This window comes from the organism of the source record quoted next, unplaced genomic scaffold (assembly GCF_019419815.1).
Source record: "Pyrus x bretschneideri cultivar Hongxiangsu unplaced genomic scaffold, Pyrus_bretschneideri_v1 Contig3, whole genome shotgun sequence".
Lineage (NCBI taxonomy): Eukaryota > Viridiplantae > Streptophyta > Magnoliopsida > Rosales > Rosaceae > Pyrus > Pyrus x bretschneideri.
Genome location: NW_025999612.1, coordinates 10,951,291 through 10,977,433, shown reverse-complemented (window position 1 = coordinate 10,977,433; position 26,143 = coordinate 10,951,291). Strand labels below are relative to the sequence as shown.

The following is a 26,143-nucleotide window of genomic DNA, read 5'->3' as shown; positions in this document are numbered from 1 at the left end:
TCCAACCAGATCATTGTGTGTCTTATTCTTGGAAAGAAGAATAAATCATAATAAGAAGAGAAAACAAAGTTGGGTTTTCACCATGTAACCAATTGATAATATTTGGAGTAATTCAACTACATAATTATAAGTACATAAAACGTCCTTCTTTCTGATGTGAGATTCACTCTCAACGTGCTCCCTCATGTGTGATGAATTTTAAAGTCTAACATGTGAACAACACAAGTTGGGTGGCGTGGAGCACGTGTGGCCGTTGGGTTTCACACACAGAACAACTTGCTCTCTGATACCATAGAGAAGGTTGAGCTTTCACCATAAAATCATTTGACAATACATGGAGTAACTCAACTATTATAAGCACACAATGTCCCTCTCTCCCTTATGTGGAATTCACTCTCAACAAAGAGGTCATGAACTGAAAAAGTCATAAATAAAGAAGATAAGGAACGTAAATGAGATTAACTGCTTCCTTAATTAATTTAATTTTTGTTTTTTAGATTTTGAGTTACGAATTATAACGTATGAGTCACATAATTTTTTAGCCCGTAGATGTCACGGTATTAGCAAATGCATGTGAAAGCATCAAGCAAGAGCAAACCCATGTGAAATCATGAATCATACTAACTTTAAAACTCATGCGTCAGCAAACATCAAAAATCGAAAATTTCAATACAAGTATGTTCCAAATAAACATGTCATCGTCTTCTTCAACTTTTTATTTTTATTTTTCAAACAAGTCGTACTTGTACTGCAATACTACATGCTATCGCATTTGGTGGTTGTTGTTTGTTTTCCCTACCCCTTAGTTGACATGCCACTAAAATGGAATCCCAAAAAATCAAACTCCATATTGCTTTGCTTTTGTAGTGATTTCTGCTTCCATTTCATTGAATATCCTTGTGCAGCTGTGTCCAATGATGATGACTCCCACTAAACCTTAACCTACAATTTAGTGCATGAGACCCCTGAGCTCAAATTTTGCCACGACATCATCCTTTGTGATACCTCCACTACCACATTCACTTAAAAATCAATTGCCCCACTTAACAATTTCCCAACAACCTAACTGCATTTCTGGGTAAATTTCCACCAATTTACACTCGTCTTCTCTTTCGCCTTTTTGACTTTTTTCCAAATCCCAACAACTCAAACAAAGGTCTAGAAAAGCAGCTTTTTTGAGTTGTATAAATTGAGTAGTGATAGCTTTAAGACAATTAACATTCAACTTCATAGAGAAAATGGCAAGCAGTCTCCTTCATGTGCTTGTGATCTTGCTAGGGTTTTCTCAACTCATCTTCTTGAATGCCATCCCAGCTACAAGTAAAACCTGTAACAGCTTTCTGCTTCTGCATCTTCTTCTTATTCTTCTCCTTCTTGTTCTCATTTGCTTTTTACAACATGCAGGAATTGGAAGCCTAAAGCATGGACCTCAACTTCATCAAATTGCAGGAAGTATCAAACTGGTATTACTCCATATATTTTCGATATTATAGTTCTTCGCGACTCGCGAGGATCCTGTAGGCATCTTAATAGACATGTATTCATAGTACAAGTATAATTCACGAGAAGCGCTTCCGGGAAAAGATGTGTTGAGTTACTAGCCTTCCATCTCTTAATTTTCATCTTTCAAAACAGGTAACCACAGAGAAGATTTATAATGAGAGAGCTATCAGTGAAAGGATGGATGTGGAGCTAAATGACTACCCGGGATCAGGCGCCAACAACCGCCACACCCCGAAGCCGTAGTCTGGAAGATGCACTGGTTGCTAGTATTCTGCTGGAACTATGGGTTTTAAGGTTTACAATGTACTGTTATGTATGGAATTATTGGAAAAGAGATTTTTGTTTCTATATCAGTCATTTAAGTTTATTAATGTTAGGGTTTAGACGGAGTAGGAATGTAGGAACTAGTCGCGTTAGGTGAAATGAAATCATGGATTAATGCAAATATATATGTACAATGATTATGAAGAGTATTAACTTGATCAAGCAGAATGAATGTATGAGCTTTTGAGCTGTTGATAATCTCGTTAACTATGTGTTTAAACTTTTGATTTTCGTTAACTCGTAAAATTGAGCAGATTATTTCACAGCTTAGCGAGAAATCTTGTGAAAATTTTGATAATTTGGAGTCTGGACACCTCGTGTTATAAGAGACAAGATTATATCTGAGTTGAAATTTTCACGGCCATTTGATGCTCCATAGGCTATACTGCAGAGGGTGAAATTTTTAGGGCAAAACTCCAAGATTAGAAACACATATTTGAATTCGCAAATATAATTCTAGTTTGTATATGAAAAACTTCTTAAATCTTAATCATCACTAAGAAGAAGTTGTTAGAAAGCTTTTCATTCTTCTAGTGTTGAGCAATACTGTATTCTCATGAAAGAAAATTAAAACACATAAAAAGTATTTAATTAACTTGAAATGCTGTCACAGTCACAATAAAGAAAGATATATCTTAAACTTCTAAATAGTTGATATCAAAGTAAAATTCTTTAAGCAAAAGGCTTACCCAAAAGAAAAATATTCAAAGGTCCATCCATAAAAGTAAAAAAAGGCCGAATAGAGAAAACACAATGATAGAATTTTTACCACATGTAAAAGTAGGAATAAAAATACTTAAAAATACTTGCAAGAGTACAAGGTTATCGTAGTATAGCAGCTCAAGTAAGGTTGTTTTCCACATGAATTGAATGAATAATTTATGTTAAAACCAAATCTTAAATAATTATTTGAAAACAAAGTTTGGAAGAGGTTGATTTAATTGCCTAAAATATTAAAAACGAATTTAATTAGAAACAATTAAATAAATTGGGAAAGTAAAGAAAACAAAAGAAAATAGTTTTGAAAATCTATATAAGCACTAGGGCTCCGCTGTCACCTTAACAATAATACGTAGTTCTTCCAATTACTTATGACTTACACATGCATAATTGAATGTTAGGTTTTCCTAATATATATCCTACTTGGAACCTCCAATATAGAACGTATATCTAACATGCAACCCGTCCTTGGCGTTCATATCAAATGTGAACATGTAAAACTTATTAAGTTTTGTGAAAACCTTTTGAAAAACCATGTAACCCTTGAGACATGTCGTCCATTCTAAGAAGTTACACATATTAACCACAAGAAGTCTTAGTCAATTCCATGTGGACAATGATTAGGCATCACGTGTCATTAAAGATCCACGTGAAAATTCAAAATTCAAAAAAAAAAATTCCTCTCTCCCTCTCCACCGTCTTCAAGCCCAGCAAAGGGTTCCTTCTTTGATTTCTGCAGCATGGCAACAGATCAAGGATTTCCTTCACACACAAAAAAAAAAAAAAAAAAAAAAAAAAAAAAAAAAAAACACTAAGATGACAATGCTCGAGGTCAGTTTATCCCATTTCTGCTTTCCTTGATATTTCTTTCTCTCGCCTGAATTTCTTTCTCGGTGCGTGTTTAAGGTTCGCATATGTTAGTCATACATTGCTACGACTATGGTGTCTTTGCAATTTTTTCTCCGAATTTCTGCTGGAAAATGCCTTTTGTTGTTTTTCTTTTTTTTTCTTTGCGTAGAAATTTGAGGTAACGTGACGTAGGTTTTGTTTGGGAATGCTTCTGTAGGAAGCACTTATGCTAGAAATGCTTGTAGTATTATAAACAAGTAGAAATTTTTATAAAAAAACTCCAAGTGGAAGCACTTCTACAACCCATAAGAACTATAATGTTTTTGTTCCAAACGCATTAAGGTAATCAGAAGCACTTTTAGTTGTCTAAACATAAGCAAATCCCAAATGGGCCCTAAGAAATTTTGGGCTTTTTTGCAAGATTATGCTTTGCCAACAACTGACTGAGATTTTTAGTGTGGATAGCAGATGGCAAGAACAGGCATAAGATTGGGGTGACTATGTTTGGCTTTTTTGCTATAAACAAATTGGCGTGATTAATCTCTGATTTGCTATAAACAAGTTGGCGTGACTTGTTTGATCTGCATTTATATGTTGTCAGGAAAACATGAAGCTCATCCAACTTGTTTCTGAAGTCAAGGATGTACAGGTTGTAACTTTATCAATCTGAATTGGCTAATCTAATTGGTTTTTGATGATTCATTTCGTCTAATTTACCTTGATATGTTCTGAATGTGTTCACAGAATACTGAGAACCTGCTCAAACTTTTGGAAGACGGCACGTATCCTTTGTGATATATTTGATCATTTATGTTTTTGTTCACCCATCACTTTGGCATTTTCGGGATTTTTCTCAATTCACTTTTGCAAGTAAATGTGTGGGAAACCTTGTAGAGTTGGAAAGAATCAAAGAGGGGAACAAGGTGCTCGTTAGGGACAGGGTAAGTAAGTTCAAACGATGAAGTCCTTCGCTTTCTAATTCCTACGTTTAAATGGTGTCATTTAGCATGAATTAACCAATTCTGTACGCATGATTAGAATTGTACATCTGTTCATTGACAGGATGTGGAGCGGAGCGTTGGTGAGAAAAGCCGGAAATTCAAAAGAAGGATATGAGAGTGGAAGCCTGCATCTCTAAACCAGGTAATTAACTTGACACATCACGCGTCTGAGATTTTTGCGTCTCCTTCTGTACGAACATTTACTTTGACATTTGGTAAATGCGTGCAGCTTTGCAGCCTGGTGCTGATGAATTAGCCCGAGCTAAAGCGGAGGCATGCAAGAAGATACTTCCCTGCCCTCGCTGCGAAAGCTTGAACACAAGATTTGAACAGTTCAAATATTCCAATCTACGTAAAGAAAAACGTCTGTGCAGAGAGTTAAGGGGTGGCGTTAACAACTCTCTTAAGCTAGGGTTAGTGCCTCTCTGAAGTTCCCCATACTGTTTTTGTAAAAGGAGTAGGACTCCAGGAATAGATGGCATGATAAGGTGCTGCAGATCTTACTAGTGAGGAAAGCTTTTGATTGCGGAGGAGATTTGAATGATATGTTATGGTTGACAATTTTATTATGATTGTGAAGGAGGTGTAATTTCAGAGCAATCAGATAATGGTTCGCGAGAAAATTAAAATATATGAACCGTGTGATTGATTTAAATTTAAAATATTACCAAAAGTAAAACTTTTAATGAAAGTATTGCTTTCCAAGGAAAAATGATTTATTCATTAGAGAAGGGGAGTCAAACCGAAAAGTGTTGAGAAATTCTATGGCCAATCTATTAGAGAGAAATATTCTATGCAACACGTCTTGTTTTTTGAATAGAGGAAATATTGAGAAAGCGCCACTTCTACTAAATTTCTTTCAACTTTGATTTGATTTATGCACAACATCTCTTGCACAGAGTTGAATTAAAAATTGAAATATATTTTTTTGAGTGAACTAAAGAAAACCCAAAGTCGAAGCATTAATGCTAGGTACACCAAATTTTTAAATCAAATTTGCAAATCAAATGATGTATTATTAATAAAAAAATAAGCACGTTAATCAACACTTAAGTTATAATCAAATTATCAACAATCACATCATTTACACTATGTTTGGATGAAAAAATTTAAGATAACTAAGGAATTTTAAAATGACGGGATTTTATTTTCTAGAAATTGTGAATTTTCTTGTTTGGTTAACCTAAAACCAGAATGGAATTAAATATGAAATTTCTTATTTTTAAACTCTCAATAATAGAAATTGGGAAATGACATCTATTTACATGAAATTTAAACTTGGCAGTTGAAGGCCCCAAATTCAAAAAAATATTTTCACCCAAAAATTTTAAATTTCTATGTTTATGAATCCAAATAAGGGAATTGGTGCAGTCAATTTATAAATTCTGACTTTTATCCAAATTTTAAGTTTATTTCCCTCATCTAAACATATTGTTAGTTTACAAAATTTAGTCTTCTTAACATTACCTATTTGTGAATATTAGTTCCTAAACTTGTAACACTGCCCACCGGAGAATGGGGGAGCAATTATCTTTTTTCGATAATGTTGTTATAGCTTTCGTAAAAAAATACATTAAATGAGTAAATAAGAACGAATTGTTGTAGCCTATTTTATCTGACAAGGGAAATGGGGGCTTGCGACAAGGAGAGATTGAGAGAGATATATGTTTGTAGAATTATATAGAGAAATGTGTGTGTTATTCCCTCCTATGTAGTGTCTTTATTTATAATAATAAGAAAGAGAAGAAATTCTTCATTCCCAAGGAACTAGAATCAAATCTAATCTAGAATTTACACAAAGTTCCTGCCACGAATACTATTATTATAACAAAAAAACCAAAAAAAAAAAAAAAAAAAAAAACACTCTGACCAAAGAAACAAAATACCAACTAACAATTTTGCTTCAAGTCGCGAACTTTTTCTCCCCTCGTTTTCTAATTTCTAAAAACTCAGACCAGTAAGAACCAGCTACAGAGAGAAAGAGCTAGAGAGAGAGAGAGAGAGAGATGGTTCGTATGAGGTTACCGGGAGGGACAAAGAGAGAGACAACTAGTCGTGGGGAAGAAATTGGCGACCAAGTTGATTTACTCGGCTTACAAGGTGAAAGTGGTCAAGGTCAATTTCTCCCATTTCTCCTTTTCTTTCTGTTTCAACTTTCATGGTTTAGGGTTCACATATGAAACTCATTCGTTGCTACAACTATGATTTCTTTGCACCTTTTCCGAATTTCAGCTGGAAAATGTTTTTTCTCATCTTTTCATGCAAAAATTTTATAGGAGTTTGAGTAACCGTTTTTAAGTTTTTCTTCCAAATATAGTCAGAAGCGCTTTTGGTCTATAGAAAGTACTTTTAGCTCTACCAGGAAGAAATCCTAAAAGACTGGCCTTTGGAAATTTTCAGCTTTTTGTAAGATGACGTAGTTAGAAGCGTTTTTTAGTTGACAGAAAACACTTTTAGTTCTTCAAGACACAAATCCCGCACGGCCCTGAACTTTTTGTACGATTATGCTTTGCCGAAAAAGGACTGAGATTTTTAGTGTCGATAGCAGATGAGAAGGAAAAGTGTAAGATTGGGGATCAAACTGATGGCTTCGCTACAGTCTCGGTTCAAAGTTTCCATGAGGTACAATCTTGCCTCGTAATTTAATCTCTGATTTGGCCTTAAGAAGTATGTTGGTGTGACTTGTTTGATCTGAACGTATATCTTGTCAGGAAAACATGAAGCTCATCCAACTTGTTTCCGAAACCAAAAATGCAAAGGTTGTCGCTTTATCAATCTGATTTGGATGTTCTAATTGGATTTTGATGATTTATTTGGTTTGATTTCTGTTTCATGTTATTATATTCTGAATGTGTGTACAGAACACCGAGATCTTGCTTAAACTTTTGGAAGACAGGACGTATCCTTTCACTTCGTGATCTGTTTGATTGTTCGTTCATTTGTTTTCGTTTGTTACTTTTACCTTTTGGGTTTCCTAATTCACTTTTGCAAGTAAATGTGTGGAAAACCTTGTGGAGTTGGAAAAAATCAGAGAGGCGAACAAGGCGCTTGGTAAGGAGGACGACAGGGTAAGTTCCAACTAATGAAGTCGCAACACAGTGATGATTTAACATGGATTAACCGGTTTGTGTATGTTTGCGTATGGCAAGATTATTAAACTGGACGTTGTTTGACATGTGCATCTGTTCATTTACACAGGATGTGAAGGATAAGAAGCCGGAAATTCAGAAGCGGGATGCAAAGAGGAAGAGGCCTGCTGAGAAGAAGCAAGAACTTCAGAAGAAGGATGGCAAAGAGGAAGCTTCCTCGTCCAGACCTGGTAATTGACTTGACATCTCGCGTGTTTTGAGATTTTGAAGTTTCTGTACTACTGCACCCGCATTCTTTTTGACGTTTGGTAAATTCCTGCAGCTTTGCAGCCTCGTGGTGATGAAATAGTCCGAGCTACAGAGAAGGCACAGAAGAAGATACTCCCCTGCCCTCGTTGTGATAGCAGGAACACAATATTTGACAAGTTCAGTCGTAACAATATCAGTAAGCCAGTACGTTTATGCAAAGATTGCAAAAGAAGCTGGGTTGTACGCGGGAACTTGGGAAGAGGCTAGTGTTTACAGCTCCGTAAAGCTAGGGTTAGTGCCTCTGTAAGTTTCCGTTCTGATTTTGTAAATGGCGTAAGACTCCAAGTGTAGATGGCACTAGGTATAATTTTGTTAAGTGCCAACATATATATGTATGTATCCATGAGGAGGTGTGCAGATCTTACAAAGTATGTATAAATTATGTTTTATGGTTGACAATTATATGTGAGTCGAAAGTTCATGGCGGATCAATGCTAAATATGTATAACTTCGTAGGCAAAATCACGAAAGTTTAGAAATGTATATATTCAAGTTCACAGAAACTGAATTTCTTGATGAGCTCCTTGGCAATAAGCTCGTTTGCGCTATCTGGTGATGAAGCAATGGCAGGTGCAGGGAAAGGGCCGTTTGTTTCATCAATGCGCGAGAAACCGAATTTCTTGATGATCTCCTTGGCAATAAGCTCGTTTGCGCTATCTGATGGATGGTACTCGTCCCAAAACACATATTTGCTTCTGCCTTTGCACAGTACTGGTGAAGGGAAGAACGTCAAAGCCAGCCGAATCCTTCCAAATGACGAGCTCTGTGAATCTGCGTTGCTGAATCCTGCCATGACGAACCATCTCTCCCTCTCTCTCTCTGAACTTTCTGAAGGATATCCTAGTGTCTGCGACAAGGCATAGACAATCCCGCTGCCTCCCTCGGAAAGTTACACGGTGACAAGAAGTGTCAACTTCCGACCATTCATTTCTTTTCAAATCAAAATCAAAGACTCTGGATTCCTCACGCTTGTCATGGAACATCGAAAACCAAATAACCTCATAACAACGGCATAACCAATTATCGACAGAAAAGAATGGAAACGGCTTTTCCTTGTATCAGGATCGCGCGTTTGAGATTTTGGCATCTCCGTACTACTGCACCCACATTCTTTTTGACTTACGGTAAATTCTACAGCTTTTCAGCCTAGTGGCGATGAAAAAGCCCGAGCTAGAGAGGCGGCACACAAGAAAATACTCCCCTGCCCTCGCTGTGCACGATAGCATGAACACAAGATTTGGCGAGTTCAGCCGTAACAATCTCAGTAAACCAGTACATGTATGCAAAGATTGTAAAAGAAGCCGGGTTGTACGCGGGAACTTGAGAAGGGGCTCGTGTTAGCAACTCCGTAAAGGTAGGGTTTGTGCCTCTGTAAGGTTCCAAATTGATTTCGTAAATGGAGTAGGACTCCAGGAGTAGATGGCACTAGGTGTCATTAGTGCCAACGTATATATGTATCCGTAAGGAGGTGGTGCAGGTCTTACTAGTGAGTGAGGACAGTTCTTGATTGTTCATGAGTATATTACGGTTGTCAATTATATGTGAGTCGAAAGTTCATGAAGGATTGATGCTCAATATGTTTAACTTCATACGCAAAATCATGAATAATCAGAAACATATATATTCGAGCTTATAAAACCAAACCATAGTTGTATATGAAAAGCTGTTACTGATTACTAAGAAGTTGCTTTTTAGGAAAGCAATTTGAGCAGCAGACACTGCTGGTTTTATTGTACTAGTATTTATCCCTCTGGTGATGGAGCAAAAGCAGGTGCGGGGGAAGGGGCATCCGTTTCATCAACGCGCGACAAACCGAATTTCTTTATGAGTTCGTTGGCAATAAGCTCGTTTGCACTGTCTGATGGATGGTACTCGTCCCAAAACACGTATTTGCTTCTGTCACTGCACAGTATTGATGCAGGGACACACGTCAAAGCCGGTCGAATTCTTCCAAATGAGCAGCACGGTGAATCCGCATTGCTGAATCCTGCCATGGTCGGAATTCGAATACAGAAAAGGTCAGTAGAGAAACGAGGAGATATGTTACATGTTCTCTGTTCTAACATACCGTAATCGTTTGGATTACTGATCACATCGTTGACGACATCATAAGCATCACCAAATCGATAGCTTGCGTTAGGAAGCTTGCTGGACAAGTCTTCCATTAGCTTGCTTCCAGCTTTGTTGAAGCTGAGAGCTAGTTTGTTTGACCTTTCTTGGCAACCGTAAGTGGTAGTTAGCACCCTTTGGAGCGGAATACAACCCATTGGTCCTAGCCCAAACACTATCAGCTGCCTCGCCCCTAGGCCGTGCAACAGCTGCTCGAAAGCACGTAAAACCCTAGTCAGGAAACTACGTATTACGATTGACTGGTAGAAATTGATAAAAATAAAGAAATAAAAACTGATATTCTAACATTAAGTTGTCTTTCTAGAGTTCCCATTAGGTATTCGATGAAAGTTTGATCGTTGTAACTCCACGAATCTCTGTAAACAGGCATCAAGTAGTTGTTAATGAAGTCGTTGCTTCCTAAAGCGACCACATAACGAGCGTCTTGGAAGAATTTCTCCGCTGCGTTTGCGCCAATTTTGTTTTTGATCAGTGTTTGTGTCCCTTGAAACAGATCGATCTGCTTGTAAAGCGAGAACCTCTGAATCTGCAAACACATTACTGATCAAATCACGCACAATCTTAATTAAAAGCTCAATCTTCATGTGGTTTTGTTACATCTAAGGTTGCAACTTACAAAGTAGCCGCCGGTTTCATTCAAAATCCCTCCACCTCCAGAGGCATAGTTTACTCCTTTTTCAAGTATCATGTCATCGGTCAATGACGGATCAAGAAAGGCCGGCGGCCTTGGGAGCCCCATGTTATCACCTAAATAAACAAACAAGTTCAGCATAAAAATAAACTCGACGAAAAACTATATGTTTAAGAAAGACAAGACGTCCTGCACAGAGTCAAAACTGTTGCAACATATGTTACCTATTATATCAGCAACTGTACGGCCATTAGAGAACCTGCCATTGGGCAGTCCATTGCCCATATCAATGCCATACCAAGGCAGGCTTGCTTGGGCGAGACTCCTGCCCATTCGCTTGTTGTTTCCGACGTCGGAGAGGGAGTCCCCGAATATAAACTGCACGATTTTGCAGTCGTGGCCATCAATGAGGAGGCCGAAGAGAGTCACGGCCGCCATCATTGCTGCTAGAGCTGTGAACTTCATGGTTGAAAAACTCGAGAAAATGCAGATATTTTCAGGCCTTCCAATGTGAGATGGAAGACTTGGGTTTTGGATTAAACACAATGTGGGAGAATTTATAAGTAGGAGGCGTTATCTGTGATTAGATTTCGTGTGAAATTTGGGGAAGGACTAGAAACTGTATGATGGATTTGGGAAAAACAGAGAGGGTAGCTTAGCTAGCTTGTTGAAGAAACCAAATGTTATTCCGGACGTACCTAAATGCAACTAACCATGATTGTCTTTTGTTACAAGTTTACAAAGGTCCGTGCCCCAAAAGTCCCAATTACAGGAAAATAGTTCTCGCACTCTCTTTTTGTCTGCTTTTTTTTTTTTTTTCTTTCAATCTTTGTATTGAGTAAATCAAAGGAAAAGTATTATAGAAAAAATTAGAGAAGTGCAGAAGAAAATACGAGAGTGAAAATTGCTAGCCTTTCTACAAGCCTCAAACCCTAGTGTTGAATCCAAACAATTCAAGAAAATATATGAATCAAGATGATTTTATCTATTTAAACAAACGATATTATTTACACTAATTGGGGGAGTTGGCAACCAAGCCTCACAATGAGCTAGTAATAATGTGGTTCAAATTCACCTTTGGCAAGAATCAAAACTAAGACCTCTTACTTACAAGTGAAGAAGAATACCACTACACCGTAGTATTAAGTGGCAAGTCAAGATGATTTTGCATTTGTGAAAATGTTAGAAGGAAGTATGGGTTCACCTACCTACCAATGGGGCCTTCTCTTTCAACATGTTGGCAAACCATATATTCTCATTTTCTAAGTTTCTTCAAAGAAAAGAAATTCAGGAGGCTCACAATCTTTAATTCCTTATTTTCTCCCCTAATTCCCTTTTTAATTGACAAGATTTCTAACTTTGTACAAGTAACCCACCCAAATGGGTTTACCCTTGATTTTCCTTTTTACTCAAGACAATCACTACAACAAAAAAAATTATTAAAAAAAAATATCAGCTTTTACAATATTAATTTTTGATTAAGTATTGAATTAATGATGTTGGCTAGGGCTAGGCAAACAAGTCCTGGACCTATGGGTCGGGGCGGGTACGGGGTGGGTACATATATTGTAAATTCAAAACGGGATGGGGTGGGGCGGGTACACATTTTAGAGAAAACGGGCCCCCGGCGCGAACTGTTTCCACCGTTTATTTCTTAGGTTATGTAGAATTCTCCAGACTTCCAGACTCTCAGACCTCTCGACTTCTCCCTCACAATCTCTTTCTCCTGAACTTACACTCTGTCCCCGTCTCCGTCGATCGAGGTCCATCTTACCCACCACTTAACCACCATCTCCAGCGTCGATGGAGGTTTCTCCCACCCACCATCAGGACGAGTTCATTGATGTTAAGAATTTGAGGTCGATGAGCCCCTTGCTGTAATCTTGCTTCCAACTTTTAAGAACCCGGATTGGTTTTGATTTAGGTTTTCGGAGGGTTTTGGGCTTTTGTTTGGGGTTGTTTGGTTTTTGGTGGGGTTTTGGGGGAATTTTCTGATATGGGTTTTGGTTTGGGGGTATGTTTGATATGGGATTTGCTTGATTTTCTTATAGGATTTATGTGATTGTACAGATCCCCCACTCTCAGATTACCCAACTTTCTTTCTTCATTCTCGTTCTCTTCTCCTTTCCACCCCTCGACTGCGTCGACATCACAACAGCCACCAGGCCCACCAAACGAGTCACGACTCATGAAATCACCTCACCGTCGGAGAAGACAAAGATTGCGAAGCTCTAGATCGGAGAAGACGAAGATTGCGAAGCTCTGGATCAAAGAAGACGAAGATTGGACTTGTGGACCAGGCCCGAATCGACCTATTTGAAACGGGCTGGATTAGGTCCGATTCCAAAATTTGAAATCCCATTACTCGCCCTAACCCGCCCCATTGCATTTTCATACGTGTCCGGTCCAGTCCCTCCAAATTTGAGTCTGGTCTAGCACGTGCCTAGCCCTAATATTGTCATTTCATATATATTGGTTAACAAACATAATGGCATGTCTAATTATTATTACGATCCTACTTAGATGCTTTAGCCTTTAGAGAAACAAATTAAAGAAGATTTGCCAACTCCGAGAGAGAGACGTTGTCAACCCCGTTTTGCAGTGTGGCCTGCAGAATCCAGATAGTTAAAATTTGGAGAGGATCTTAACCCCACACAAAGGAGAAAATTTTAAGTTATTAACCTTTTAACACACATAACCCACTATTTATATAGAGACGTGGTATATCACCTCTTGTGACGATGACATTAAAAAATCTCTCCACACAAAGAGGTAAATTCACTGACGTGGCAAGCAACCACTGGTTGCACGTAAACAATACTAGAGTCTACATAACCAGACAAATCCACTACAAAAGTACACAACGTGGCATTGTTGTCATCCCCTCCCATTTCCAAGACCAAGGATGAGGATCCTCTCCTCTAGCAAAGGATGAGGATCCTCCTGACCAAGTTTATCGGATCGTTAAAATTTTATCTAACGATTACAAACAGGGGCCTCTCTAAAAGGATGAGGATCCTCTCCTCTAGCAAAGGGTGAGGATCCTCTCCTCTAGCAAAGGGTGAGGATCCTTCTGATCAAGCTTATCGGGTCGTTGAAATTTTATCTAACGATTACAAACAGGGCCTCTCTAAAAGTTATAATAATTGTAACTATTGGATAAATTTTTAATGATTTGATGAGTTTGGTCAAGAAAATCCTCTTTCTTTGCTCATGAGAGAATCCTGTTCCCAAAACAAATATCAAACCATACCCCTCCCTCCCTAATCAATAAAAATCCAACTCATTATCCACAAATCATTTCAGCCCTCCATTCCCCCAATCCAACGGCCAACCTTCCCACTCGTATCCCAAACTGTATCCACCAAATAAAAAATAAGTTACTTCACACTCTTGCCACTCTCACACTCACCTCCTCCTCCTCCTTCTCCTCCTCTGCTTCAGCTGCTCCGATCAAAAAAATGGCCTCCAGAGCCCTCAAATCCTTCATCGGCCTCCGCCAAACTGCCGCGGAGAAACCCCATTTTACAATCCAGGAAAAACCCATTTCTCCAAACCCCTCAAACCACCGGACCCTCCAAGTCAAAGTCGCCAAAACCAGCCCTAAAGTCACTGGCCGAAACCTCCGAGTCGCCGTCATAGGCGGCGGACCCGCAGGGGGAGCTTCCGCAGAAACTCTCGCCAAGGGCGGCGTCGAGACGTTCCTCATCGAGCGGAAAATGGACAACTGCAAGCCCTGCGGCGGCGCCATCCCGCTCTGCATGGTGGGCGAGTTCGACCTCCCGCTGGACATCATCGACCGCCGCGTCACCAAGATGAAGATGATATCGCCGTCAACGTGGCGGTGGACATCGGGCAGACCCTGAAGCCGCACGAGTACATTGGGATGGTGAGGTGGGAAGTGCTGGACCAGTACCTCAGGAACAGGGCGAGTGAGAACGGCGCGACGGTGATAAACGGGTTGTTTCTGAAGATGGATAAGCCGGGAGATGGGGAGGCGCCGTACGTTCTGCATTACACGGAGTACGACGGGAAGGCCGGTGGCATAGGCGTGAAGAAGACGATGGAGGTTGATGCGGTGATTGGAGCTGATGGGGCGAATTCCAGAGTGGCTAAGAACATTGATGCTGGTGATTATGAGTATGCCATTGCCTTCCAGGTAATTAATTATGAACTTGCTTTGTTTTTAATTTGTTTTTTGAGCTTTGCATGTATAGACATTTTGTTTTCTTTCTTGAGCTAACGGAAAAAAAATGGTGCAAAACTGAGTGCAATGTTGTTCGAATATTAATAAAGCCGACTCCACTTATTGGAATACGACTTTGTTGTTGTGTGAAATTGCGATATTCAAAACAAGTCTAATCTCAAATTCTGGGTGCAAGGTGTACCATAACGAACAAACTGATCTAACTCACGTCTGTGTTGAAAATTGCTACTTAATTATAAACTTAGGGGAAGAAAGTAACTTTTAGTTTAATTTGCAGTCAAGTTTTGTGCTTTGTGTTTTTAATCACCTAATCTAAGTTGCCGAATGATCAACAAATTCAAAGTTTAAGAAGTCTGCTTTACTGAAAGTTTGATCTAAGCCAATACTTTCTGGTGTAACACTTGAATGTTCATTTGGTTCAATGTTTGATTCGTTCTTATTAAATTCTTGGTTTCTGCCTTGTACAGGAGAGAATCAAAATCCCTGATGACAAGATGGTGTACTATGAGAACCTCGCCGAGATGTATGTTGGCGATGATGTCTCGCCAGACTTTTACGGGTGGGTGTTCCCGAAATGTGACCATGTAGCAGTTGGTACCGGCACTGTGACTCACAAAGGAGACATCAAGAAATTCCAACTAGCAACAAGAAACAGAGCCAAGGACAAGATTCTAGGCGGCAAAATTCTCCGAGTGGAGGCACATCCAATTCCAGAACACCCCCGGCCATGAAGGTTGGCAGGCAGAGTAGCACTCGTTGGTGATGCAGCCGGGTATGTAACAAAATGCTCGGGCGAAGGCATCTACTTTGCAGCAAAGAGTGGCAGGATGTGCGCCGAGGCAATAGTTGAGGGCTCGGAGAATGGGAAGAGGATGGTGAACGAGGCGGAGTTGAGGACATACTTGGAGAAGTGGGACAAGACTTACTGGCCTACTTACAAGGTGTTGGATGTGTTGCAGAAGGTGTTCTATAGGTCAAACCCCGCGAGGGAAGCGTTTGTGGAGATGTGCGCGGACGAGTACGTGCAGAAGATGACGTTCGATGGCTACTTGTACAAGAGGGTGGTGCCGGGGAATCCGTGGGAGGATTTGAAGTTGGCTGTGAATACCATTGGGAGCTTGGTTAGGGCTAATGCACTTAGGAGGGAGATGGAAAAGATTAATGTATGAAAGGAGGAAGGCTACTTGGTGTAAATTTTTTTGTTTTTGTATTCTTTTTCTTGCGTAATGAGGTACGATCTCTTTGGAATTCCATATTTGTTACGAGGGTTTGTAATTGTGATATAATTTCAGTGTTAACGGTTTTGTTGTATCTGAAATTCTGCATAAATTAGAAAAGGCATGAACTAAGCCTTATTATGATTTATCTTTTGAACTTTTAATTTAGTTATGAGCCCATCTAATTTTTAATACAGGCTAATTTGGTGTCAACGGTCAAATTTGTCAATTTGTCTATTAATTGAGGGTTGTTTATGTCCATTTCAATTCGGGAAAAGAGAACAAATAAAAAATTAACTTCATTATTATAAACCAAATTATTAAATATTTCAAACAAATCCCGAAATTCAAAACTACCAGTTATTCAATAAAAACCCAAAATTCCAAATAATAAACCAAAAGTCCTGACATGATTTGTTACAAACGCTTCTCTACTCCATAGCCTTCTTTGAGCTGGGTATTCCCGGAATTCTGGAGCCAATGTTATTGCAGAACCTCTTGGGCAATAACTTCATTATATATTCCTTACTCAATTTATGCTCCAAATTGGCAAACATGGATTAAGGCTACCCGACCTCACGAAGATTGCTCCACATTTACAATCCATCAAGAAGGCTATGGAATATCCAAATAGCTTCGTATAGCCTGAATCTGAGCGCCATTGGGGTGGGGAGTGGGGATGCAATTGTTCTTGGTTGGCTGCATGGAGGATACGCAGCACCGTCTCTACTGGTCATTTGCTTTCTCTTGATTGTCCTTGAGATGATATTAAATTTGTTATATGTTTTAAGTTTCACACTGTAAAAGTATGTTATTAATTTAAATTACTCTCACAATTCTATTTTTAGTATAAGCGATCCTTCCCTTTTACAAAGAGCTAATTTTCATAATTTCTATTGATTTGAGTTACCGTCGTAATCTCGTTTCCAGTACAAATGACCCTTCCCCTTTACAAATAGCTAATTTTCATAACTTTTTAATTTTTGTTGTTGTACTAGTATGATGTGTCTAAAGATGTCTGGTATTTGTAGGTGGGAGGTAGGTAAATGTCTACACACAACAAACCCCATAAACTTTGATTTTTTTTTTTTTTTCGGATGAGGATCCTCTTTGTCAGGATCTTAAGAATTCTTAAATTGTGTCCGTTCATTGTACATCGTGCAATCATATATTATTTAATTAAATATAAATAATACATAATCAAAACTGACCGCACAATATACGATAAACTGGACACAATTTAAAAATATCCAAAATTCTCGTAAAAAGGATTCTCCTGACTTTATTTCAAGTTTCTTGTTAAGCATCTACTTCTTATTTTATTGTAGATTAATCTCAGCCGTTGGAAGGGATCAGAGATTAGCGGCGTGATGAAGCAAACAAAATTGGTAGATTCCGTGTGCATCGGGTCCCACACATTTAAAAATTGAAGACAACGGTGTGGATTTATCCGAGGTCCATTGGCGGAGCTTCTCACGATCTCAAAGGGCAAAACCCCAAAAGGTCCAAAAACCCACCACTTTCTCGCTCCTATAAATCCCTCCCTTTCCAATTCGCGTCTCCGTAGCTCCCTGGTTGTTGGCGTTCGTCTTCCTCATCAAGGTTAGGACTTTTCAAACAATTTCTGAAGATTTAATTTGGGTTTTATTGTTTTAATTCGTACATTCACGGATCTATGAGCAATAGTTTCAGATCTGATGGGTTTTTTTTTTTCGAATTTTCCCAGCTGTTTAGTTCTTCATTTTTTTTTTGCTTCTGAATCTGAAAGATGGATGGAAATCTTTTTTTTTTATTTTATTGCTGTAGACATAGCCCAGAATTTATGTTTTCATTTGGTGAATTGGGTTGCAGTTCATTTGATATTTAATCGTGTAAAAATGTTTGCTTTTTTGTGTTTATGAATTCGAGTTTTTGAGTTCGATTGAATTTGTGTGCTACAGAGCGTGAGAGATGGCAGCGACATCAGCAGCTACCTTTTCCATCGGAACCAATTGTTCCCTTGGCCACAAGGCGGCGTCATTTCAACAGCCAAAGCCTTGTGCTTTGAGGTTCAACTCCCAAAACCTTCTCAAGAGCTCTTTCAGTGGGCTAAAGGCAACCACATCTTTCAATTGCGAAACCGAGACCTCGTTCTCGGGCAAAGAAACTGCCAAGGCTCTTCGAGCTTCTTTCGCTCGAAAAGCCCACAAGGATGCCCAGATGGTTCGGTCTCAGTTCCAGCCCCAGGCCTCTTATAAAGTAGCTGTTCTTGGAGCTGCTGGTGGGATTGGTCAGCCACTGGCTCTTCTGATCAAGATGTCGCCTTTGGTCTCCTCCCTGCATCTTTACGATATTGCTAATGTCAAGGGTGTCGCTGCTGACTTGAGTCACTGCAACACTCCCTCCGAAGTTCTCGATTTCACTGGAGCAGCTGAGTTGCCCAGTTCCTTGAAAGGTGTGGATGTGGTGGTCATTCCCGCTGGAGTTCCAAGAAAGCCTGGTATGACCCGTGATGACCTCTTCAACATCAATGCCGGCATTGTGAGGAACTTGATCGAGGCTGTGGCTGATAACTGTCCTGATGCATTCATCCACATTATCAGTAATCCGGTGAACTCCACGGTGCCAATTGCTGCCGAAGTTCTGAAGCAGAAGGGTGTTTATAACCCTAAAAAGCTCTTTGGTGTTTCTACCTTGGATGTTGTGAGGGCGAACACATTTGTTGCTCAGAAGAAGAATCTGAAACTGATTGATGTTGATGTCCCGGTTGTTGGAGGACATGCTGGGATAACTATTCTGCCCCTGCTATCCAAGACAAAACCCTCAGTCAGCCTCACTGACGAAGAAGTTGAACAACTAACTGTTAGGATCCAAAATGCTGGAACTGAGGTTGTAGAGGCAAAGGCAGGTGCTGGGTCCGCGACATTGTCAATGGCATATGCAGCAGCCAGATTTGTTGAGTCATCTCTGCGGGCACTGGACGGAGATGGGGATGTCTATGAGTGCTCTTATGTAGCATCTGATCTGACCGAGCTTCCATTCTTTGCATCAAGGGTTAAGCTTGGAAGGAACGGAATTGAAGCTTTCATACCGTCTGACCTCCAAGGTTTGACACAGTATGAGCAAAAGGCTTTGGAAGCACTCAAGCCGGAACTGAAAGCCAGCATTGAGAAGGGTATTGCTTTTGCCAACAAGCAGACCGCTACTGCTTAGGCCGCTATTATCAGAAGCTTCTATTACCTCATTCCAGTGAATGCTTTACAGATATTTTTATGCGGATTTAGCATTACATCAGTACTTTCAGTTTTGTAGAATGAAGTCGATATCCTTTCAGCGATCTATGTTGAAGTGATTTTCGGAAGAAATATAGAGTTGCTTCTGTTGTTGTAGATTGAAGAATATTAGCCTTCTCTTGCGGAAACTTGTAGTGACAGTTTTGAAAAAAACTTGGCTGGTCGATCATGAGTTTTTAGGAATATCATGTATTTCTATCATGCGTGTTGCAAGGGTTAGTTTCCGATGCAGCAAATAAATTCGAAAGAATGTGAATCCGTACTTTTCAATTGCAATACTTTCTTGTTCTACAAGCTTTCGTACTTTCGATACTTAGATTGTTCGAAAAATCACTTATCGTCCAAAATGAATGTTTACAAAACTTGCCCTCATAGAAGCTATGTGGGAAGAAAGTATCATTCAGCAAATTTCAGCAGGTTTGCCAGCAACCAGACCGTGACTGCAAGTATTGTTCTTCGGAAGCTGAACTGTCGTTTTCTGTTCATCTTGTAAAGTTTAGGGCACCAATAGTTACTTAACTATAACTATGTACCACCATCCATTTCATCTGCAGAAAATTGTTCCCAGTTGCTCATCTTTTCTGTAAATCTTGAATTTTCCTACCAATAGCCATTGCAGGAGCAGTGTCCCTCCCGGAAATGATGAAACCGGGTGCGGTCTCTGATAATTACCTCTCTGTTGTAAACCCCTGAGAGAGCCATCGCGAAATTGTGGCAATCAACACAAATGCGAAGATTCTTGGCCACTCTGATTGGAGTGCCGGGAGGAGTTGACAGAACACCGAAAGCAATAGCCAATTTCTCGCTGTGGTAAGAGAGGGCATGCCCCTTGTCTTCTGCTCCCAAGTTGTGCAATTCAGATGTTACATCTGCAACATAACCAGCAATCTTCAGCTGGCTAGTAATCTCATCCAGCATTTTGTAGATTTCATCCTTCCGCAAATGTGAAACATCATCCACAACAAACTCGTGTGCTACTCCTTTCAGTTCAATCGTGCTACATCCCGGTGTAGTTTTAATTGCTTTTTCCTTCATAAACTTCCTCACTTCTGTTAGCTTCTCCCAGTTCCCAGCTGAAGAGTAAATATTCATCAATAGAACATAATCCCCAGCCTCTTGAGCCTTGAGTTCAATCAAATGGCCTACCACTCGTTCTGCAAGGGAATCACTGCCATGAATTCTGCAAGCCCCAAGTAAGGTCCTCCATATTGTAGGATCTGGTTTGATATCCATCGACGTTATGAGCTGATAGGCCTGATCAAGTTGACCAGCACGACCCAAAAGATCAACCATGCACCCATAGTGATGGACATTTGGCACTACCCCAAACTCTTTGCTCATAAGATCGAAAAACATCTTTCCTTCATCAACCAAACCACAATGGCTGCAAGCACAAAGAACTCCGGTAAAAGTCTGATCATCAGGTAAAACACCCATTTTCTGCATCTCTTCAAACGCTTCAATAGCTTCTCTACCATAACCATTCACTGCCAACCCTGAAATCATCGCACTCCACGAAACCACGTTTTTATCCCGCATTCCCTTAAAAACCCCATAGGCCTTATCCAAACTCCCACAACGCGAATACATCGATACAAGACAGTTGCACAAATTTGAAGCACCACCATAACCGTGTTCCTCAATGTACTTATGAACCCGTTCGCCAAACTCCAACGCGTTCAAGCTGGCACAAGCTTGTAGCACAAGCAAACACGTAACGTCATCAGGCTCACACCTATGTATCTGACTCTGCATAATATCAAACAAACCCAGAGCATCCCTTGTCCGGTTATTATGCAAACAACAAGAAATCAATACATTCCAAGCCACAGTATCTCTCTTGGGCATTTCATCAAACACCTTACACGCTTCATCATACTTCCTGCAATTCGAATACAAATCCATCAAAGTGGTCAGCAAAAGACTGTCTGATCGATGCCCATCTCTCAAAATCCTAGCATGCACCTGAATCCCGCCCACCAACGACGAAACTCTAATGCAGGACTTGATGACAAAAGACGACGCCATAGCGTCGGCGCAGAGGCCGCGCCGCCGCAAATCTCTGTACAGATAAAACCCCTCCGCCGGCGAGTCGCTCTTGGAGTAAGCTCTTATCATTTTGTTGTAGTGAAAAGCCGTCGGCTTTTCGATTTGGTCGAAGAATTGGCAGGAATATGTGATGCTTTTCAATGGGGAAAGAGCGACGACGAGGGACAGGAACCGGAAGGAAATGGTGGGGTCCAGAACGAGCGACGTTCGGAGGATGTGGGCGTGGATTTGGAGAAGATGGGATTTTGTGGTGCATGATTTGATGAGGGACAGCAAACGGGTTGATGAAGAGGTTTGAAGTAGTTTCTGGTACGAGGTTTGAGCTTTGGTTGCGACTGGAAGCGCCGTCATTTTTTCACTCTCATGCTTTTGCTTGCAAAGAAGTCTAATGTAAATTTTCAAGACTTTGGGTTGCTTGGAATTGCAGATGTAGAAAACACTTTTGCTCGTAAGCGTTTTTATTAGAAGCATCAGTCAAAAAGAAATTGGCATATTTTTCTTTATAAAGCGCTTCTATAAACCAAAATAAATGCCAAGTGTTTGTATCATGGATGGGAGGATCTTTCGTCTAGTCGCCTAACCACTTGTCATGTTTGATTGACATCGCAAGTGAATAAGATCTCTTGTATATTACTCTCATTTTGTCCACATTGGTACCAAGAAATTTTTAAATGTGTCAGGAACACAACTCGATACATCAAGTGTCAATCATTTTATTATGACACTTAGTGTATCGAATCGTGTTTTCAGCATACTAAAAATGTCTTGTTATCACCTCATGAGAGAGTTAACCTACGCGGTAAAGCTATGTAAGATTCTTCCCGAAATGGAACCACAATGTTAGAAAATTCAGAGCCCCATTGCTCATGAAGTTACACACTCATAATACATCACTAAAATTCAAAAACATGGAGTCTATAAGAAAATTAAAAAAAAATAAATAAACACATGAAAACTAAATTGAAATTAGAAAAAGCAATTCCAACCGATTAAAATTTAAAATAGAGTGTTGCATGCATTGTTATTTGAGGAAAATGAGTCGGACAAGAGAGACTTAATTTCTTCGTCTTCCTCGTCAGCATCCATCGAGCTTGTTGGGTACTGAATGTTGCTGCAACTGAGAGATGATTGTGATTGCCCCATAACATTCATCCCCATGATCTTCCTCTTCTTGTAATTGGCTTTGAAGCAGGCCTGCCTCAACCGCTTCGTATTGTCTTCAAGCTGCATGTCAGGCACTTCCTCCAGCAGCTTCCTCTCCCTCTCCAGCAACGCGATCGCATTCCGAAGCTTATCTGAGCTCTCTTCTCCTTCCTTTCCTAACTCCTGCATGAACAAAAACGATATAATCAGTACACGTTAAGTTTTTTTGAATCAAACACGAACACGTACAAATATGTAACGCCTATTTATGAGCACTAAAAATTGGATGAAAAACGTTGGTACGCGCATAAAATCATTAGTTATTGTTACAAGGTTAACCTGAATGTTTCGGATTAGGGTTTGAAGGCTGTTCAGCTTCCGGTGAGGCCACCGACGAATGCCCAACTCCCGACACCTTTTTTTGAGAAGGGTTAGCCCTACGTTGAGTTCTTTTGCTGCCTGAGTGATTGGCATGTAAAAGTACTGCGAAACGGTCTCTCTTGACAACATTTTGGAGGAAGAGAGAGAGGAGCTTGATGATCTATGTCTTTTATAAGAGAGTGCCCTCTTACTAATCACCTTATTTCTCTCTTCCCTTGAATCGTTCTCATCAGTTATGCCATTTTTTTCATTTTCGCATGTCAGAAGCAAAGGTTGCTGTTGTTGTTGTTGATATTGCTGATGATGGTTGTGATTAACCTCAGTTAACCCAGCGCATAGATCACTAGAATTAACTCCCAACCAGGCCGTTTCGTTTGCAAAGAAAATTCCATCATCTGCTTAACTTTTGAACGTTAGATTAACTTCAACTGTACATCAAAAACGTCGACGAGACATCAAAGTACTAACAGGAATACTGAAACACACCTTCTAATACAGTTCGGATTGGTGGAATGTCGAGTGAGGAGTAAATAGGATCAATGTCCGCGCAGCTCTCGAGTGGAAGAGGATCAAGAAAGCTATGATCTTGTACGATTGGCAAATCAAATTGCCAATCCAATGCAGCATACCCCCTTCAAATAATTTAACATCCACAACAGAAATATTGAAGAATATTATTACATATAAATCAATATTGCATGACAAAAACTAAGCTTTTGAAACCAAAAAAAAAGAAAAAAACGCTACAGTTAAACAAGATGACATATATATATATATATATTGTATGTATGTATAGATGTATGCAAACATCAGTAATATTCACACACACACACACACACCTGAAATCATGTGCAGTGGAAAATGTAGGTTGATTCGGGAAGAAAAATGGGTCTTCACCAAGATCCTTGACGACGTCGTACTTGGCCAGCCAACCCATCAGTGAATGACTTGTCATTTGATGAGAGAGAGATATAGAGAGAGAGAGTGTGTGTGTGTGTACAGCAGGAGGAGGAGGAGGAAGGAGAAGAGACGAGTGGGTATATATATCAGATGGATGAAAATCCCATACATGAAGTGTTATTCCTTCATTGTTCACTGTGCGTGCTTAATTATTACCCAGTGAGAGTTACAAAGATGTATTAATTGAGGAAATTATCTCCTCGTAAACACATAATTATTATTTTTAATTTATTATCAGGAGTTCACGATGATCATTAGCCTACATGAACGTGCGCCGCCACAACTCCCACCACCACAGGTCACCTAATTAATTTGATTATTCTTCCTTTCTCAGTTTCCCTCCTATAATTTCTTTCTTGATTTTGCTAATTAACCATACTCTACTCAACTGAAATCATTTTTTTCTTTATAATTTGTTTGGCTGCAATATAATTACTTTAGGACTTGGAAGTAGAGAAATTTGTTATTGTGACGGAAATAGGGATGATACATTACGTGTTTATATATAAGTGGTGAAAATTTTTATTTTTTAAATTATTAACTTTTTAACACACATATCTCACCATTTTGAATAGTGACACGTGATGTACCGTTCCGTATTCCGATCACACAGAAAAATATCTCTTTAGAAGTGATTTGCATGCTTGCCACATGTCATCGATTTTTCTTCTTCTGAAGCTACCTACCTATTTGCTTGGAGTATAGTAATCTTGGAAATCTGGGTGGTGGTCTTGCTATAGCCGTTCTATATATATGTAAATGATTATCATTTCCGGTCACGTTTGTTCACCTTTTCCAATTATAACATGTCTTTCGTTCGTCCTTTGGATCGAATTGTATATAGGTGAAAATTATTTTTCAAAATCCTAATAATTTTTAGGATCATCACCCTTTTCTCTGTATAGAGGTTCAAGGATATATGAGCACAAGAAAAAAATAGTTCATGCGTATGATACATGTTGAAATTTCCAACAAGATTTTAACAGAGGCCGCATATTTTTATTCGTGAATGAATATCGTATGGCATTACATAGATTTACCCTATTCTTTTAATTGGAAAAATAAGATTATACATTATATTATCAGTGGTGTTTTTGTTCAAATTTTTTTTTAACTGTGAAAAATAACGTGGCTTAGATTAATTACACTGCAGAGAGTGGATTGGGTTTTAAAATAGGTTCATGTAACGTACCAATAATCATTTACAACGTAATGGTTAATCATTTTATTAAATTTATTAGGACAGAAGGGAATGTTGATTAGACATAATTTTCTATCAACAGTTATAAATATTTTGATTAATTAAGCAGCCATTTTCGTTCTGGTTATTGCGTCCGAGTGGTGGCCAATTATTGCCATGGCCAGTTAATCCACAAAAATGGGGTGATTGTTATGCAGTTAATTATTATTATTTGAGTTCAAATTCTCTCTTGCAATTTTTCTCAAAAAAAAAAAAAATCTCTTCCAATTTATCAAAAATATGAAATAACAAGTACCAAGAACTTGATTAATATTGTGGTTATAAGTTGAACAATGTGTGAGAGAAAGAAAAAAGGATTCTTTGTTGTATAGTTGGATCTTAATGTATAAAGGTATCTTTCATGTAAGATGTAAGATGTTTTGAAATGGGCATTTTATATTTCTTGTTTTTAAGGTGTAGAGAACTCATCTTAGCCGGTTAATGTAAATAAAAATTTACATTTAGTTGGTGATAGCCTAGTTCGATTTTTAAATTTCTCAATTGAAATACTCTAATGAATGTTTACCGAGCATTATAATGAAATGGGTATTATCAGCAATGATTCATCAACTTAACCACCTCGCACTAATTGACCCGACTCATACCCTTAAGTTCTCACGTTTTTGGTTAAACAAAAAAAAAAAAAAAAAAAAAAAAAGAGGTATCTACCACTAAAGGCTTTTTAGTCAAAATGGTTTGAGATTTGTATAACTCATCACTTTGGTACCTGAGATTGAAAATCAATAGAAATGGTCTCTGAGATTGTTCACCATCCATTATTTTGGTCATTCTGTTAAAAACTCTTTAAGTATCCAGAACTCTTGGCCAGAAGTTTGGGGAATTTTCAAAGCTTCGTAACTCAATCGTTTTTTAACCAAATTCGACCCATAATATATCAAAATGAAGATAGGAAAGTGTAGAACATGATTATACCCATTTGGAAGCCCAATGTTTGCCTAAGATGGCCGAAAAATAGCCTAAAAGGTGACTAGTCCGCGGGAAAACTGGAAAACTTGCCGAGAACTAGGTAAACTTTAAACGTTTATAACTTATTCAATACTCAACGAAATCGAGTGATTCAAAAATGAAAATCATACTTCTCGACGAGACAAAGAGAA

The 26,143-nt window shown here is 39.1% G+C and overlaps 5 protein-coding genes and 1 pseudogene across 6 annotated transcripts; 3 read left to right on the top strand and 3 right to left on the bottom strand.

Annotated features, from left to right (window-relative positions):
* The first annotated feature begins 6,309 nt into the window (after window positions 1-6,309).
* Window positions 6,310-8,194, top strand: LOC103958708 (cyclic dof factor 2). Of its 2 annotated transcripts, none has more exons than XM_048589971.1 (7): window positions 6,310-6,497; window positions 6,946-7,019; window positions 7,109-7,156; window positions 7,259-7,296; window positions 7,390-7,465; window positions 7,596-7,716; window positions 7,809-8,194. In XM_048589971.1, exons 1-7 carry the CDS (start codon window positions 6,404-6,406, stop codon window positions 8,000-8,002), a joined length of 645 nt encoding a protein of 214 aa, XP_048445928.1. In that variant the 5' UTR covers window positions 6,310-6,403; the 3' UTR covers window positions 8,003-8,194. The 2 variants fall into 2 exon arrangements, with proteins under 2 accessions (XP_048445928.1, XP_009369287.1); XM_009371012.3 differs by having other exon boundaries at window positions 6,313-6,512.
* Window positions 8,195-9,396: 1,202 nt separating this feature from the next.
* On the bottom strand, window positions 9,397-11,091 carry LOC103958709 (GDSL esterase/lipase At1g74460). Its single transcript, XM_009371013.3, has 5 exons — window positions 10,781-11,091; window positions 10,542-10,672; window positions 10,212-10,451; window positions 9,864-10,113; window positions 9,397-9,782 (listed from the first exon to the last, which is right to left on the bottom strand). The coding sequence occupies exons 1-5, from the start codon at window positions 11,019-11,021 to the stop codon at window positions 9,538-9,540; spliced, it is 1,107 nt and encodes a 368-aa protein (XP_009369288.1). The 5' UTR covers window positions 11,022-11,091; the 3' UTR covers window positions 9,397-9,537.
* A 2,808-nt stretch (window positions 11,092-13,899) lies between these two features.
* LOC103958710 lies at window positions 13,900-16,128 on the top strand (annotated as a pseudogene).
* Window positions 16,129-17,424: 1,296 nt separating this feature from the next.
* LOC103958712 (malate dehydrogenase, chloroplastic) lies at window positions 17,425-19,528 on the top strand. The gene is made up of 2 exons (XM_009371015.2): window positions 17,425-17,582; window positions 17,921-19,528. The coding sequence occupies exon 2, from the start codon at window positions 17,931-17,933 to the stop codon at window positions 19,170-19,172; it is 1,242 nt and encodes a 413-aa protein (XP_009369290.1). The 5' UTR covers window positions 17,425-17,582; window positions 17,921-17,930; the 3' UTR covers window positions 19,173-19,528.
* On the bottom strand, window positions 19,500-21,824 carry LOC103958711 (pentatricopeptide repeat-containing protein At3g47530). The gene has a single exon (XM_009371014.3). It carries the CDS (start codon window positions 21,770-21,772, stop codon window positions 19,853-19,855), a length of 1,920 nt encoding a protein of 639 aa, XP_009369289.2. The 5' UTR covers window positions 21,773-21,824; the 3' UTR covers window positions 19,500-19,852.
* Window positions 21,825-22,060: 236 nt separating this feature from the next.
* Window positions 22,061-23,589, bottom strand: LOC103958807 (protein RKD1-like). Its single transcript, XM_048589114.1, has 2 exons — window positions 22,784-23,589; window positions 22,061-22,627 (listed from the first exon to the last, which is right to left on the bottom strand). Exons 1-2 carry the CDS (start codon window positions 22,952-22,954, stop codon window positions 22,298-22,300), a joined length of 501 nt encoding a protein of 166 aa, XP_048445071.1. The 5' UTR covers window positions 22,955-23,589; the 3' UTR covers window positions 22,061-22,297.
* Between the last annotated feature and the right edge of the window lie 2,554 nt (window positions 23,590-26,143).

What these genes read in the sequence shown, in the direction of transcription:
- LOC103958708 (XM_009371012.3), top strand. Translation starts at nt 6,404, where the DNA reads ATGGTTCGTATGAGGTTACCGGGAGGGACAAAGAGAGAGACAACTAGT. An exon ending in ACAAGGTGAAAGTGGTCAAG is followed by an intron (nt 6,513 to 6,945) that starts GTCAATTTCTCC and finishes TGTCGATAGCAG; the next exon opens with ATGAGAAGGAAAAGTGTAAG. An exon ending in CCGAAACCAAAAATGCAAAG is followed by an intron (nt 7,157 to 7,258) that starts GTTGTCGCTTTA and finishes ATGTGTGTACAG; the next exon opens with AACACCGAGATCTTGCTTAA.
- LOC103958712 (XM_009371015.2), top strand. Translation starts at nt 17,931, where the DNA reads ATGGCAGCGACATCAGCAGCTACCTTTTCCATCGGAACCAATTGTTCC.
- LOC103958711 (XM_009371014.3), bottom strand. Translation starts at nt 21,772, where the DNA reads ATGCTTCTAATAAAAACGCTTACGAGCAAAAGTGTTTTCTACATCTGC.
- LOC103958807 (XM_048589114.1), bottom strand. Translation starts at nt 22,954, where the DNA reads ATGTTGTCAAGAGAGACCGTTTCGCAGTACTTTTACATGCCAATCACT. An exon ending in CCCTAATCCGAAACATTCAG is followed by an intron (nt 22,628 to 22,783) that starts GTTAACCTTGTA and finishes TTGTTCATGCAG; the next exon opens with GAGTTAGGAAAGGAAGGAGA.
- LOC103958709 (XM_009371013.3), bottom strand. Translation starts at nt 11,021, where the DNA reads ATGAAGTTCACAGCTCTAGCAGCAATGATGGCGGCCGTGACTCTCTTC. An exon ending in TACAGTTGCTGATATAATAG is followed by an intron (nt 10,673 to 10,780) that starts GTAACATATGTT and finishes TTGTTTATTTAG; the next exon opens with GTGATAACATGGGGCTCCCA. An exon ending in ATGAAACCGGCGGCTACTTT is followed by an intron (nt 10,452 to 10,541) that starts GTAAGTTGCAAC and finishes ATGTGTTTGCAG; the next exon opens with ATTCAGAGGTTCTCGCTTTA.